The 15,421-nt window shown below is 34.3% G+C and overlaps 1 protein-coding gene across 1 annotated transcript in view; it reads right to left on the reverse strand.

Annotated features, from left to right (window-relative positions):
• Window positions 1–15,421, reverse strand: part of LOC107599273 (uncharacterized) — a 40,636-nt gene that overhangs the window by 17,761 nt on the left and 7,454 nt on the right. The window contains exons 2-3 of the mRNA XM_016290819.1: window positions 6,312–6,362; window positions 2,063–2,229 (exon numbers count right to left, since the gene is read on the reverse strand). Coding sequence (XP_016146305.1) covers window positions 2,063–2,229; window positions 6,312–6,362 — 218 coding nt within the window. The remainder of the gene's footprint in view (window positions 1–2,062; window positions 2,230–6,311; window positions 6,363–15,421) is intronic.

A 15,421-nucleotide genomic window follows, 5' to 3' on the forward strand; every position in this document is an offset into this window, starting at 1 on the left:
ATTTTCCAACTCCCCTAGAGTTAAACAGTTGAGTTTTACCGTTTTCGAATCCATTCTGCGTAATATCATTGGGCCTGCTGCACCCATGGTATGGCAGCAAAGTTACTTGATTATTACGCCGGAATGAGAGTATAGTTTCTAGCCATATCGGCCTAGAAAATCCCAACTTTTCATTTTCCGTCGGTCTTAGTACACGATGTAACTACAGAAGAGTAAAGATTTAAATAGGAAAAATATAGAAACACTTTGGTCATTTTTGAGCGAGATGCTAACGGTCTAATCAGATTCAATGATCTATGCTAAGCTAAGCTAAAAGTGCAACTGCCAGACCCGGAGATCGGCTGAATCGATTCGAAAAAGTGTCCATTTAAAGGGTTATAGTTCACCCAAAAATGAAAATTCTGTCATTAATTACTTTCCCTCGTGTTGTTCGAAACCCGTAAGACCTTCGTTTATCTTCGGAACATAATTTAAGATATTTTTGATGAAATCTGAGGGCTCTCTGACCCTCCCATAGACAGCAAGGTAACTACCACGTTCAAGGTCCAGAAAAGTACCAAGATGATCGACCAAGTAGTCCGTGTGACATCAGTGGTTCAAAACGACTTTATTCCACATTTTCGTCTCTACTGCGTCACTTTGGATGCGCGTTCACGACAGTATCATGACGCAAGCATGTGGCGGCATGGAATAAAGTCGTTATTTTTGTTTTCTTTGCGCAAAAAAAGTATTCTCATAGCTTCGTAACTTTACAGTTGAACCACTGATGTCACACGGACTACTTTGTCGATCATCTTGGTACTTTTCTGGACCTTGAACGTGGTAGTTACCTTGCTGTCTATGGGAGGGTCAGAGAGCCCTCAGATTTCATCAAAAATATCTCACATTTTTGGTTGAACTAACCCTTTAATGAAACCTATTTCTCCTTCACATGAAGCTCCTATTGAAATCTGATGCGATAAATGTGACCACACAGTTCTTGGCTGGGAAGTGAACCACATTTTATGACTTTTCAAGGGAAAAAAAGACAAACAATCCCCCTTAATAATGACACCCAAAAATACAGCTTGTCTCAGCAGAGTCAGACTGCAAGAGACCGCAAAAGTCAGTATTTAAACTCTTCTGTGACACATCAACTAAGTAAGGTTTTTAATTATCCGTCTCTGACAGCAGCAAAAATGAAAAAAAAAGCCTGTTCAAAGTAATTTGACTAGAAAACAGCTCTTTCAACAGACACTGTTCGAACAAAGCGAAAGAGGAGAAAACTCAAAATGAACACATTTGCTTTCATCTTTCATTCCTGTTTTTGGCTTTTTGGTTTTACTACTAAAACCTAACATGCAGCCATTCTGTGCATGTTAAGATTTGGAAGCAAAACCAAAGAGACAGCAAAAGGAATGACATCAGATTTTTATAAAGTAAACATAAGAATAACATTTATTTTGTTAGTAATATTTCAAGAGGAACACTTACTGGACTGAAGTAACTTGGGTTTACTTGATTATCCATATATCATTTAAAAACAAATGAAAATGTGAGTATCAAATATGATCCATAAGGCTTCTGAGAAGTGTTTATTTGTTCATTTCTCAATCATCATTGCATTGCATTGCACTATATGTTTTGTCCCCACAATAAAACTTACAGAGCTTTGACCATAAAACTAAATTAAATATCATCTTACTAAGACACATTATTGGGAGATTTATATGCATATATACAGATTTATATATAATAAAATATTTATATGCATTTTATTGCTATACTATTATGATTTTCATTACAGTACATTTAAATCTTTTTGCATCTTACTTTTTGGCCATATAAATATCAGCAACTGTACCAAATTGTGTATTTTTGTGTATTCTTCAGTTTGGGCCTCTGAATAAAACTGGTTTCTTTTGTAACTTTTGAAAATAATTGAAAACATCTGTTAATAATTGAAACATAATTGAGAAAACATTCCTCAGGATGCTGTTCCCAGATCAGTGCATCCCGTTAGTGATCACATGACCTGTAAAACAATGGTTAACCATAATAAAAGGAGCAAGATGAACCTGACGGCAGTTTTCTCTGTTGCTTCTGGGACGTCTGTAGAGGGAAGCTCATCTGCCAGGATCTCTTCTATTCTGCGTGGATCGTCTGGAATGTCCCTCTGAAATTTGACCTTCTCCTTCTTGCCCGTCCCAGCAGTGAGCGTGTTCCAGAGTGCACTCTGAGACTTTGAGCCTGGAAACAAGATGAATCAGACTCAAAGAAACATGTAAAGACTTTGATAAACAATAAACAACTACCATTCACTCTCAGAAAAACTGCTTGTCACTGGGGCAGTACCCTCAAAGGGATGCCCATCTTTACCCCTATAGTGTTCGTAATAGTACCATAAGAGTTCATATTACTACCTTAAGGGTACACATTACTACTCTAAGGTACTAATATGCATCCTTTAGAGGTAATGAAGGTACAAAGGAGTCGCTTTGAGGGTACTGCCCCAGTGACAAGCTGTTGTACCCCGAAAGGTACAATCTTTGTACATTTTTCTCTGGCAGTATGCTGCTGTCTAAAAGCAACACATTATGTCTTTGTGAACAACACATTATGTCTGAAAATTAAATTTTTATATATTAAGTTCTTCCCATGCCTTTTTTTCTTCAGTGTTCTGTTTCAAAATAACAGTAATGGCACCAGTAAACCAAAATTCTAAGACTAAAAAAGAACTGAAAGCCTCCACTACGGATCTTAATGGCTTAGTTGTTGATTCATAGTAAAGTATATTGATTTGTCCCCACCAATGCTGTGCACATCATTATCATTATCATCATGAGCTCATGTAATCATAATGTTGTCATTCAGATGCAATCTGTGTGTCATCTCTGAGTTTCTTTGGATCAAGTATTAAGCGCAAATGAACTTTTGAATATCTTGATAGATGCTGCCATCTAGTGTCATGCTCATGTCATGTTATGCCCATATAAAAGGTTAATAAGCCTGTTAAAAGAACATCAGCCATCTGACTGTGTAATAGCAATGGCTAATATCAGAGTGAAAAACTAGTCCCAGACCAAGGCCTCTATGACAAATTCATTGCTAGATTAATTGTGGCAATAATGTAAAATACTTAAGTTTTCACCATTTTAGTATCAATACTATTATAGTAGTATTTATTTTTAGTAGTATTTACATATATATTTGTTAATATTTTTTTAATTACACTCTAAAAAATGGTTAAAAAGGGACAAACCCAGCTATTGGGTTGTTTTGACCCAGCGGTTGGGTTTTCCAGTCATTTGCAGAGGTGGACAGTAGCGAAGTACATTTACTTGAGTACTGTACTTAAGTACACTTTTTGAGTATCTGTACTTTACTTGATTATTATTTTTTCTGGAAACTTGCTACTTCAACTTCACTACATTTGAAAGACACATATCGTACTTTTTACTCCGCTACATTTATATCAAGGTCCCCAAGTAGAAAGTCATTATGTAGCAGTTTTTCCAGTGTGTGCCGTGCATTTTTACTGCACAGCTAAAAGTGCTCTAAAAAGGCAAATAAGATAATAAAAGACAAAAAAGGCACATATTTATAGTGTGGTGTGATCATCTGTGTGTTCACCACATTGATTTTAAAGAGACAACTGTATGTGATGATGCCTTACGTAGGCCGAGCGCTACGATCAAACATCATAGAAGATAAATGATCGCCATACAGTAAATAAAAATGATCTACATGACAAAGAAAATGCATAGTTTTTATTCTGTGTGAACTCGCATGTGTATGTGTTAACTCATTAAAGCTCTTTGGAAAATTAAGCATGTTTTTACTATAGTAACTAGTTTAACTATGGTATTTGCGTAAAATCACAGAATCCACAAATTTACTATTCGCTCACTATAGTAACCATAATTATGCTATTTGTAGTAAAACTACAGTAACCACAAATTTAACTATTTCATTATAGTAACTATAGTTTAATATTTGTAGTTAAACTATGACAATACAAAAAATGGTAGGCTAATATATCCATCAAAAATGGCTGCTATTACCAAATATAAAAAAAACCTTACTACTCAGGCCTACTGGTAAATTGCTGCTAAAAACTGGTCAAGGAAGTATATAAACCTGAACATTATTTTATTGTCAAAACACTGCACATAAATACATATCTTTTTTTGCAAACAAATGAGCAAGGAATATCAGAAAGCTAAGTCCTGACTGTGGCAAAAGGTGGAGCTGGGGATGGAGGAGGGTAATTTGCTCCGAAGCAAGCTGAAAAGCTGCTGAATAATACTGAATACAGCTTATATAGGAATGCCGCGATAGGTGTCGTATTCCTATAGGTAGATGTGATCAGCTGAGAATCAGCTGATGCAAGCTTGACTCACGTGACCTGCCAGAACTAACGCTAAAGCTTAATTTTAATATTTGTAGTTAAACTATGACAATACAAAAAATGGTAAGCTAATATATCCATCAAAAATGGCTGCTATTACCAAATATTAAAAAAAACCTTACTACTCAGGCCTACTGGTAAATTGCTGCTAAAAACTGGTCAAGGAAGTATATAAACCTGAACATTATTTTATTGTCAAAACACTGCACATAAATACATATCTTTTTTTGCAAACAAATGATCAATAAGTAGGTTAAATTATCACACAGGTCAAAATGTTTTACTTCACTTTTTTGTACAACTTTGGAATCTAAACTGGGAATCGATAAGAATTGAAATAAATAAGCAGAATCAGAATCGGGATGGATAAAATTCGAACAATACCCAACCCTAGCCACATGTTGTGAAGTTTACTGATTTCTGAGCATTTTATGAACACTGATCAGTTGATGGCAAAATTCAAAAAAACGGTTCTTTGGCTCTTTTTTTGCAAACAAATGATCAATAAGTAGGTTAAATTATCACACAGGTCAAAATGTTTTACTTCACTTTTTTGTACAACTTTGGAATCTAAACTGGGAATCGATAAGAATTGAAATAAATAAGCAGAATCAGAATCGGGATGGATAAAATTCGAACAATACCCAACCCCTAGCCACATGTTGTGAAGTTTACTGATTTCTGAGCATTTTATGAACACTGATCAGTTGATGGCAAAATTTAAAAAAACGGTTCTTTCGCACAACGTGCACACCCATGGCCTTACTGAGAGAGTATGTTCCAGTTTTCTGAAAAGACTAAAGATTTGTTTTCTTTTCAATGTTTGCTTTGTTTGCCTAAAATGAACCATATCATAGCCTTCAACATCTCTTTGAAAAAGAAGTTTGTGACTTTTAAACAAATATTAAAATGAGTTCAATGTAGCTGTAAGAGTGTTAAATAAAAAATAAAGATGATTATCTTCATTCAGTTGTTCCATTTCTATAGGTTTGGTAACATAAAAGCTCTTAATTCCAAAGATAATACAAGCTAATCAGTGTATTCAGTAGGTTGCATTATTGGCATAAAATATTATATACATAGTATACAACAATGTGACAATAAAACAATGCATTTACTTTTTAAGTAGTTTTAAAAGCATGTACTTTCATACTTTTGCTTAAGTAAAAACATGTCTTTACAACTTTCACTTGTAAGGCAAGGCAAGTTTATTTATATAGCACATTTCATACACAATGGTAATTCGGGCGCCATAATAACTAAAAGCGGACTCCCCTTGTTTTGTGTGAACCCTTGGTATTTCTAACTGACTCGATCGTAATGATCTGAGTGGTCTGTTAGGTTTATATTCAGTGAACATATCTGCTATGTATTTAGGTCCTAGGCCATTGAGTGATTTATAAACGAGTAAAAGTACTTTAAAATCAATCCTAAATATAACTGGAAGCCAGTGTAAGGACCTGAGGACTGGTGTGATATGCTCAGATTTTCTGGTAGAATTCTGGCAGCAGCGTTCTGTTGTAGTAGAGTAGTATTTGACCAGTAGTATCTGTACTTTCACTCAAGTAATGAAGTTGAGTACTTTATCCGCCTCTGGTCATTTGTGATTACTGAACAATGGTTTTTAGAAATGGGATTTTTAATACTGGTTTTAGACATTTCACAGCATTTTTATAGGCTTAGAAATCACTTTTAACTTTCCCTGACTGTGCAAAGCCTTTGCTAGACATGCTGTGAGTGTTATTGTTTCTGCAGCACTTTGTAGGATTAAAGCATCTGCTATGAATAAATAGAATTACAAATCTGCTACTTCATTTCAGCCCTTCCCTTTCGTATATGAAACAAGATGTAGATTTACGCAAAAAATAAAATGTAGCTAGGGCTCTGCAAATTTGTTGCTTTCTCAAAAACACATACTTACGTGCAAATCTCGCCAGTGGTCTGCTGTTGGTCTCACCATCCTCATTAGCCACTACAGAGAAAAACAGAGAGACAGAGTTATATGGTGGCATTTCTCTCTCTGGGTGTGTGTGTGTCTCTAAAAACATAAAATAGCTTATTCTGAATGCTTTTTTCAGAGGCTTAGTAAAATACATCATTAAAAAGCTTTTTTTTTTGCACCTATTAATGTGTCTTTTTGTATAATGTGAATATAATGAACCGAGCTGCTGGAAAAGCGTGAAATGCTGCTTTAATATGACTTCAGCTGCTGTTATATGAGCCTTTCATTAGGATTTGAAATGGGTCTTGGTCAGTAGGGGACTGGAGGGGTGTTGTTAGTGTACTGTGAGTCACTTCTAGTAAAAAATATCACAAGAACAAGCACAAAAAGGGCAGAGAAAATGAGCACGCTTCCCAAGAAAGTCTTTTGTGATGCAGAGATATGGCAAACAGACTTAATTTCTATATCATTTCTATTGACAGACTACATTTTCTGACAGCACCATGATACTAGGCTGTTGTGGGTGTCTTTTGCACGTTGCTATGCGGTTGCTAGGGTGTTCTGGGAGGATACTTGGTGATTTCAGGTCAAAGGAGCCTCTCTTTGATCTTTTTTGGACTCTAGATGTGACTCTGGTCTCTTCTTCCATGTCAGCCTAAGATAATTTTTGCCGTTGTTTTATCATCCACAAGATTAAAATCATAAACCCAACCAAACCATACAATTTGATTTCTATCATTCATGGATTGAACTGTGTGGGATGAGTTGCAAGGCAAAGTTGAACACTTCGGGTCATTAAATACAGCAGGGGTCTCTAAACTCAGTCCTGGAGGGCCGGTGTCCTGCAGAGTTTAGCATTAACTTGCCTCAACACACCTGCCTGGAAGTTTCTAGTATGCCTAGTAAGAGCTTGATTAGCTGATTCAGGTGTGTTTAATTAGGATTGGAGCTAAACTCTACAGGACACCAGCCCTCCAGGACTGAGTTTGGAGACCCTTGGAATATAGTGTTGAAATTGTTAGCTAAAACTAAAACTATTAAAAATATTTTTCTGTGATTGGAATAAAGATATAGAATATATTAGATAAATAAACTTTCAGTTTCAGTTAGTTGCCAAAGGATTTTTTTTAGGTTATTCATCTAGTTGTGGGTGTCTTTTGCACGTTGCTATGCGGTTGCTAGGGTGTTCTGGGAGGATACTTGGTGATTTCAGGTCAAAGGAGCCTCTCTTTGATCTTTTTTGGACTCTAGATGTGACTCTGGTCTCTTCTTCCATGTCAGCCTAAGAGAATTTTTGCCGTTGTTTTATCATCCACAAGATGAAAATCATAAACCCAACCAAACCATACAATTTGATTTCTATCATTCATGGATTGAACTGTGTGGGATGAGTTGCAAGGCAAAGTTGAACACTTCGGGTCATTAAATACAGCAGGGGTCTCCAAACTCAGTCCTGGAGGGCCGGTGTCCTGCAGAGTTTAGCATTAACTTGCCTCAACACACCTGCCTGGAAGTTTCTAGTATGCCTAGTAAGAGCTTGATTAGCTGATTCAGGTGTGTTTAATTAGGATTGGAGCTAAACTCTACAGGACACCAGCCCTCCAGGACTGAGTTTGGAGACCCTTGGAATATAGTGTTGAAATTGTTAGCTAAAACTAAAACTATTAAAAATATTTTTCTGTGATTGGAATAAAGATATAGAATATATTAGATAAATAAACTTTCAGTTTCAGTTAGTTGCCAAAGGATTTTTTTTAGGTTATTCATCTAATATTTATATTAATTTCCATTTAATTAGAAGTTTTAGCAATTTTGTTGTTTTGTCATTTTTATTAGTTTTTGTTTTAGTTTTTAGATTGTTATTTTAGTACTTCAACTTAAACTAAATGGAAAAAATAAATGTTACCTTGGGCAACCAGCTGAAATCAAATATATTTAAGTTGTATATATGTATGTGTGTATATATATATATATATATATATATATAAAAACACTATTTTTATGTTGTGCAAAAACAAAACATTTAATGAACAGAAAACGAGAAATAAACTTGTTTCCTTAGTAGTTATTCATCTAATATTTAGATTTTAATAGATTTAGATTTTTTAGATTTTAAGTTGATATTTTTCTATGCATATTTTATTGTTAAAATACTACACTGTAAAAAATGCTGGGTTGTTTCAACCCAACTTTGGGTCAAATATGGACTAACCCAACTTTTGGGTTAAACATTTAATGTAAAAATTTAACCCAATGGTTGGGTTAGTCCATATTTGACCCAAAGTTGGGTTGAAACAACCCAGCATTTTTTACAGTGTAAGATGACTAAAAAACTGAAATTAAAAAATAAAGTAGAAATATATAAATATAAAATAAAAATAAAAAAACATTTAAAAACTATATAAACATGACAAAAGCACATACAATTACTAAAACTAAAGTTCAAATGAAAACTGAAAATATAAAAATATGAAAAATCTAATTCAAAATATAAATAATAATACTAAAATAATTCTGACTTGGGGTTAGTGACTTGAATAAAAGTCCAAGTATAAGCAATAGTGTAATGCATGCATTTGCATCTTATTACACTAACAAGAGTTCAGTCGGTGCATTACTGAGTCGGTGTAAATCTAGTCAGTGCACAGGCAAGTTCAGAGTTCAAGAGGTCCTTTAGCTGGTAAGTGAGAGCTGCTTTTGTGCATTAAATGTAAATTGCATTAGCAGTTAAGAGTCAGGAAAACAAAACCAGTCGATGAGATCTAATTTCGAGTGCACATTGTAGCTAGGAAAAATCATAACATGCATTAGTGAAGTAAAACGCCATACGGCCCCCATTAAGAGTCATGACATTTTGTATCGAGACCAAAACACACACGCATGCTATGTTTCTCCAGCACACAACCCATTAAAAGCCCCCAGAGTGACACTGCGAGTGGAGAGGAAGTGGTCACGCTGCTTTAGCCAATCATCATTAAGTTAACAGGGAGTCGTTGTCATGCTCCACTAGACCTGATTGACAACACGTCACACGTAATGAGCTCAAAGCACAATGAGCAATTGATTGCCGCAGGGCTGCATAACCATGACGACAGTCAGATGTTTGAAAATGCCATAAAGCCTTATAATGAAATGTGGAGATTCCCTGCCGCTTGTACAATGATCAACTAGTTTATCAACAGTATTAAAAGTGCACTATAGTTAAATAAACATATTAAAGTAAGGACCCTATTAAAATGTCCTTCTATAAATGCATCAGGACAGACAGTAAAAACAGCATCTCACACCTGTAATGTTTCCATCATAACACCTTTCCTGACCACTGTCCTCCCATGTGGGTGTGTGTTTCTCAGAAAAAAATGTCTAAGTATGGAAAAATGTACAGTCAGAGGTTCATTATCTCAAAATAAACCTGAACAAGGTGATCAGGATCCAGACACGAAGCATTTATTTTGAGATAATGAGCACCTCATGGACATGAAATATTGATTTGAGATGAAATAATGTTATTATGTGAGAAGGAAGATATGAAACTAGCGCAGCTATGCAGGAGACTAGTTGCCTGTGTCAACGGCTATTGTATGGTTTACTGATTATAACACAAAAATATCTGACCACAAAGTGACCAATCAGAATTGAGTATTCTAATAATCTGTCAAATTTGATTTTTGATATTATTATATGGGTCAAACTGTGCGGGGGGAATTGAAAGGCAATGTTAAATACTTGTGTTGTTATCATTAAGTAAAACTATTACAAATCGTCTTATGTAACTGAAATAAAGCTGAAGCAAAATAAAATACAAACATAAAACATAAACAGACTAATAATTTAAAATAAAAAACTGGCTACTGTCAACTAACGTAATTAGGTTTAAGTTAAAGTGAAATAAAACTGAAATAAAAACAAATTAGATCTAAACAGAAATATATATTTTTAAATAAATTATATGCTTTAGTGATTTTACTTTACACAAATATCTGATTGTGTTTGACCAATCAGAATCAAGTATTCAATAGGCTACGTAATAATAGATGATGGATCCCTATATCCTTGCAAGAATCACTTTTAGATTAATCTTCAATATCTCTGTTGTTTCTTCTAATCAGCAATGAGATTAAATGGAGAACAAACTGAGACTTTTGCTCAAGCTTCTTGCTTTTCAGACTTTCACTTAAAATGACAACAAAAACTTGCCTTGACAACTATCTGAAATAAGCTTAAGTTTAAGCACTAAAATTACTGAAAAAACTGAAATAAACTGAAAAAATATATAAAATAAACTCATTGAAATAAAAATAAATATAAATAAAAAATAATAAAAAATACACATACAATTTAAAACATTTAAAAAATAAAATAAAATGAATACTGAAAATATAAAAAGCTGTGTTAGAGATTTGAATAATATCAAATCTCTATATAATGTGTGTGTGTGTGTGTGTGTGTGTGTGTGTGTGCGTGCGTGCGTGCGTGTGTGTGGTCAGGTGCATTTTACTCTGGTTGCCATGGCGCCGTGGAGTTGTGCTCATCTGAAATAATCTTTTCAGAAATCAAACACTCGCACATCACATCCTGAAAATCAACATGCACGAAAAAAATGACTGTACATCTAGCCTTGATGAATTTCAATAACTAAACAAAGGATCGTCATTAAATGTTTCATGAAAATGTACACGCAAGTTTCCTAATTTCTTACCAATAGTGAAGCTATATCCGTCGATGCTGAAAGTGGCACTTCTGCCTTTGGTGAAGCTCTTTTTCCTGGAGTCCGTTTCTGACATCTTTTTCTTTCTTTCCTGTTGTATTTTACGAGCTCTAGTTGAGTAAATCCCAAAGTTGTGCACGAGTCTTTTGTCTCTGGTTTGTCAGATCTCTCTATCCTGCCCTGCTCTCACGCTATACTCTCAGAGGGGAGACACTATTTTCTCTTTTTCTATCATTCTCGTCCTCTGTCGCTCTCACTGTCTCATTATTTTCTCCCCGGCTGAATGTGAGTCCCCTCTCAACACAGCACTTAGTGTACCAATGCATAACATCACACACTCTGCCTCTCTCATCGCACAAAATCTCAATGCACATTTGAAGAAAAAAAAGCCGTGTGTGATGATGTGTGTGTGTGATTTTATCATTGAAATGCAATCAAATTTCGAACTGCTGCAGATTTGTTGAACACATTCCCAGAAATGTGTCTAGCTGGGCCAAGGCCGTGAGGTTTATGTGTATTTTGGTAAAGCACGAATCATTCATTTCTATTCAAATACTGTTGTTTTTAAAAAAAGATCTATTGCGACGAATAGACAGGTGGAGGCTGAGATGTTATCCGGTTGTTGTGCTGAAATAATAGCTGGAGTTTTAGAGCTTTGGTCTTTTTGTCTCTCTCTAAATACAGTGGGCTGGACGACCTCAAACCCCCGAGGATTCAGTGACGGTTTAATGTGGGACTGTCTCACGTCTGAGGGAATGATTAGAGAGCGGAAGACAATCAGAAAGATCCTTCACCAGCTCCAAAACAAAAAGAAAATAAATACATGATTGATCAATTAATTAAACAATCATACAGTACAAAACTCTTCATTGGTTAGCTGCAAGTTATCTTACCATATACTGTCAGGTAAAAATTATATTATATATAAAAAATACAAATAATATAAAATCTAAAATTAAATAATATTATTAAAAACATATCTAAATTAAATTAAAAGGCAATATATTAAACTTTAAAATGATATTGCCCTTATATATATATATATAAGTGGGTCTATTCTTACAGTGGGGTGCAAATGTACAAATGAAGCATTCACACTCTTATTGAAAGTGAAGGATTTCAGGTTGTTTTATCGCCATCACTGTCAGCATGAACAATCCTAAAGTCAGTTATCAGGCTGCAAAGACACTTCTGAGGAAGACATACTAATAGGATTTTACAGGTTTTAAGATAAATTGTTTTCTAGGAATAAACATTAAATCAAGAAAGAAAAAAAAGGAAAAAATATATATATATATATTAATTAGAAGATAACGTATGCCATTGTAAAAAGATTATATTGTATTGTATATACTGTTCTCTAATTAATATTTATGTATTCAAATATGGTCTCTTCTGATAAATAATTATGTTTTGGATAAGTAAAAAGTCTAAATTATAAAATATCTTATATATATCTTTAATGTAACATATATATATATATATATATATATATATATAAGTGTGTATGTATATATAATTCAATTTTTAAATAACTTTGATATTTTAAAATGAAATGTATTCCTATAAAAAACAGAACAAAGCTTACTGCATAAATACAATGACGTTTACAGTGAAAGAATAGAATAGAATAGAATTTGCGGTTAATATTAATCCCTATAAGCATTAAGCACTATTCCACCACCCACAAAAACCAGTGGAGCGTGAATTCAGGTCCACTTCTATACCATTGCATGCATTAGAAAGTCTCGCATTTGAGGAAATGTTCTTCTCCGTACAAAATTGGATATTAATAGATTTAATGAATGCATATGAAGATGGTTATTGATTCAGTGTGCTGTTTAGTAGCTGAGATTCTTATAGTGGCAAGCAAATCTCATCTGGTCTCTCCTCAAAGTGTTTTAATAAGCTTCCAGTCATTAGAGAAGTTGTTTGCTTGTTTGTGTGTTTGTGTATGAGGTCAGCTCATGTATATGATGTCTCTATTGTGAGTGCTGGTCACTAGGCAACCAGCCAAGGCTTTTTCCCACAGCACTGAAGAGAACCTAAGATTAATGTAATGCAATGTGCTGGACAAAAGCTGGAGCTCATGTTCACTGTCACACTGAGAAGATGTACAATCTACACTAACTGTTTATTTCTAGTGCCTTTATGTGTTGTGTGTGAAAAATATGTGCATTTCAGGTTTTAACTGTAAAAGCAAACATTTATTCTAAACCATTTTATACAAAAAAAGAGAAACAAATAACAACATTTATAATATGCTGTATGAAAGGTGCATTGTAAAAAAAAAAATCCGAAGTTGTAAATAAAACAAAAATTACTGCAGTGTGTTTTACAAGAAAATACTATTTGAATCTTTCTTTTTATGTTTTTTTTTATTTCATGTTTAATTCACTGTGTTACTTGCCATTTATTTGTAAATACTTGTGAAATGTGCTAGCAATTTTGAGTGAAATTTTTTCTACACTATTTTTTTCAGTGAATACAAATATTTATTAGTGAAGTTAAATGTTTATGTCTGAAATCTGCTTTAGAAAAAGGGATACTGTTTAAATTAGAAAAAATGTGCTCATAATAATGGAGAGAGTTAGTCTATAAAAAACTCTTGAATTTAATGGTCTGAAATAGAGTTTACTGCACATTTGAAAGTAATATTAAGTGAAAGTGAAAGTGACATGTGGCCAAGTATGGTGACCCATACTCGGAATTAGTGCTCTGCATTTGCCCATCCAAAGTGCACACACACAGCAGTGAACACACACAAACCGTGAACACACACAAACCGTGAACACACACCCGGAGCAGTGGGCAGCCATTTTTTTTGCTGCGGCGCCCGGGGAGCAGTTGGGGGTTCGGTGCCTTGCTCAAGGGCACCTCAGTCGTGGTATTGAAGGTGGGAGAGAGCGCTGTTCATTCACTCCTCCCACCTACAATCCCTGCCGGTACGAGACTCGAACCCACAACCTTTGGGTTATGAGTCCGACTCTCTAACCATTAGGCCACGACTTCCCCCTTAATAATAATTGTTGCAATTTTTTCAAGAAATTAGCTTAACTTGTTGCTTTTTAAGATAATTTTGTTTTGTTTTGTTAGTGCTAGATGTTGGTCAAAGTCATCTGAATCTGAAAATAAATAACTAAATATCCAATATCAGCCGATACATCATGCATTTCTATTATATCCAGGAGACTAATGTCCAATAACTCTGCAGCGGTAACGCTTTAGCTCATGGTTCATTACATCATGGTCGTGATTTCTTTAACACATTTTTTGGCTAAAAATAAATGAAAAAAAAAAATGTAATACACTTTTAAAATAAAAGGTTCTTCTATGTTTTTTTTAGGTTAGATGCACGGTTTTGCTTCAGGATTTTGCTAATTTCTACCATATGACATGAATTTCAGTCATAAAACTAGATACTGCTACTGTCTTTGATGTCAACACAACTCATTTCTTAGTTTTCTAGCATGCATGATCATATTGTTAGAAGCACTTCATTTCATTTAACATTGCATTTTTGGTTCTAACTGGAAGAATTATGCTAAAGAGCGTCTTGCCATCATTACATTAAAGTGCAATTGGGTTTTTTGTGCATTTCCCTTTTCTAACCACAAGAGGGCGACAACACTCTTAAATTAAGTGTGCGTCCACACATATTGACACACCAGCGCCCTGCGTATGATACATAATCGGTATATGTACATTAGTGCGTGCATTAGTTCATTAGCGTGAACAAAGCGATCATCATCAGAGACATCATCTGTTCAGGGACCTGTTGCCATGGCGACGCACCGCGCGTGCTCTCAGATGCTGTTGAGGTCAGTGATGTCACCAACAGAGCGGAAATGCGCTGAAATCACATGACTGTTAATTAAAATGATCAAGTGATCTTAAAAAAATAATAATACATTTAATAGCTTATAGCTGGCTATAGTAAGACCAATAAGGGTTGCTTATATTACACTCACACATTCGTAACTGTCAATAACAAAATGACTGTTTAAACCATAATGAATTGTTAATTAATAATGGTTAATTATTAATTAACCATTATTAATTAATAACTCTAACACTTTCTATTCTATTTTAATTCTACTTTATGTATATTTATCTTCTTTTTTGTTTTATTTTTTATTTTAAAAAAAACTAACAAACACTAGCTTTCTATTTTTTCTATTCTATCTACTTGTTTTTCTTTATGTGTGTGTGTGTGTGTGTGTGTATATAATATATGTATGTATGTGTGTATATATATATATATATATGTGTGTGTGCGTAAGTGTATATGTGTATATATATGTGTGTGTATATATATATATATATATATATGTGTGTGTGTGTGTGTGTGTGTGTATGTATATATATATATATATATATA

Source organism: Sinocyclocheilus grahami, unplaced genomic scaffold (genome assembly GCF_001515645.1).
Source record: "Sinocyclocheilus grahami isolate Dianchi unplaced genomic scaffold, SAMN03320097.WGS_v1.1 scaffold263.1, whole genome shotgun sequence".
Taxonomy (NCBI): Eukaryota; Metazoa; Chordata; class Actinopteri; order Cypriniformes; family Cyprinidae; genus Sinocyclocheilus; species Sinocyclocheilus grahami.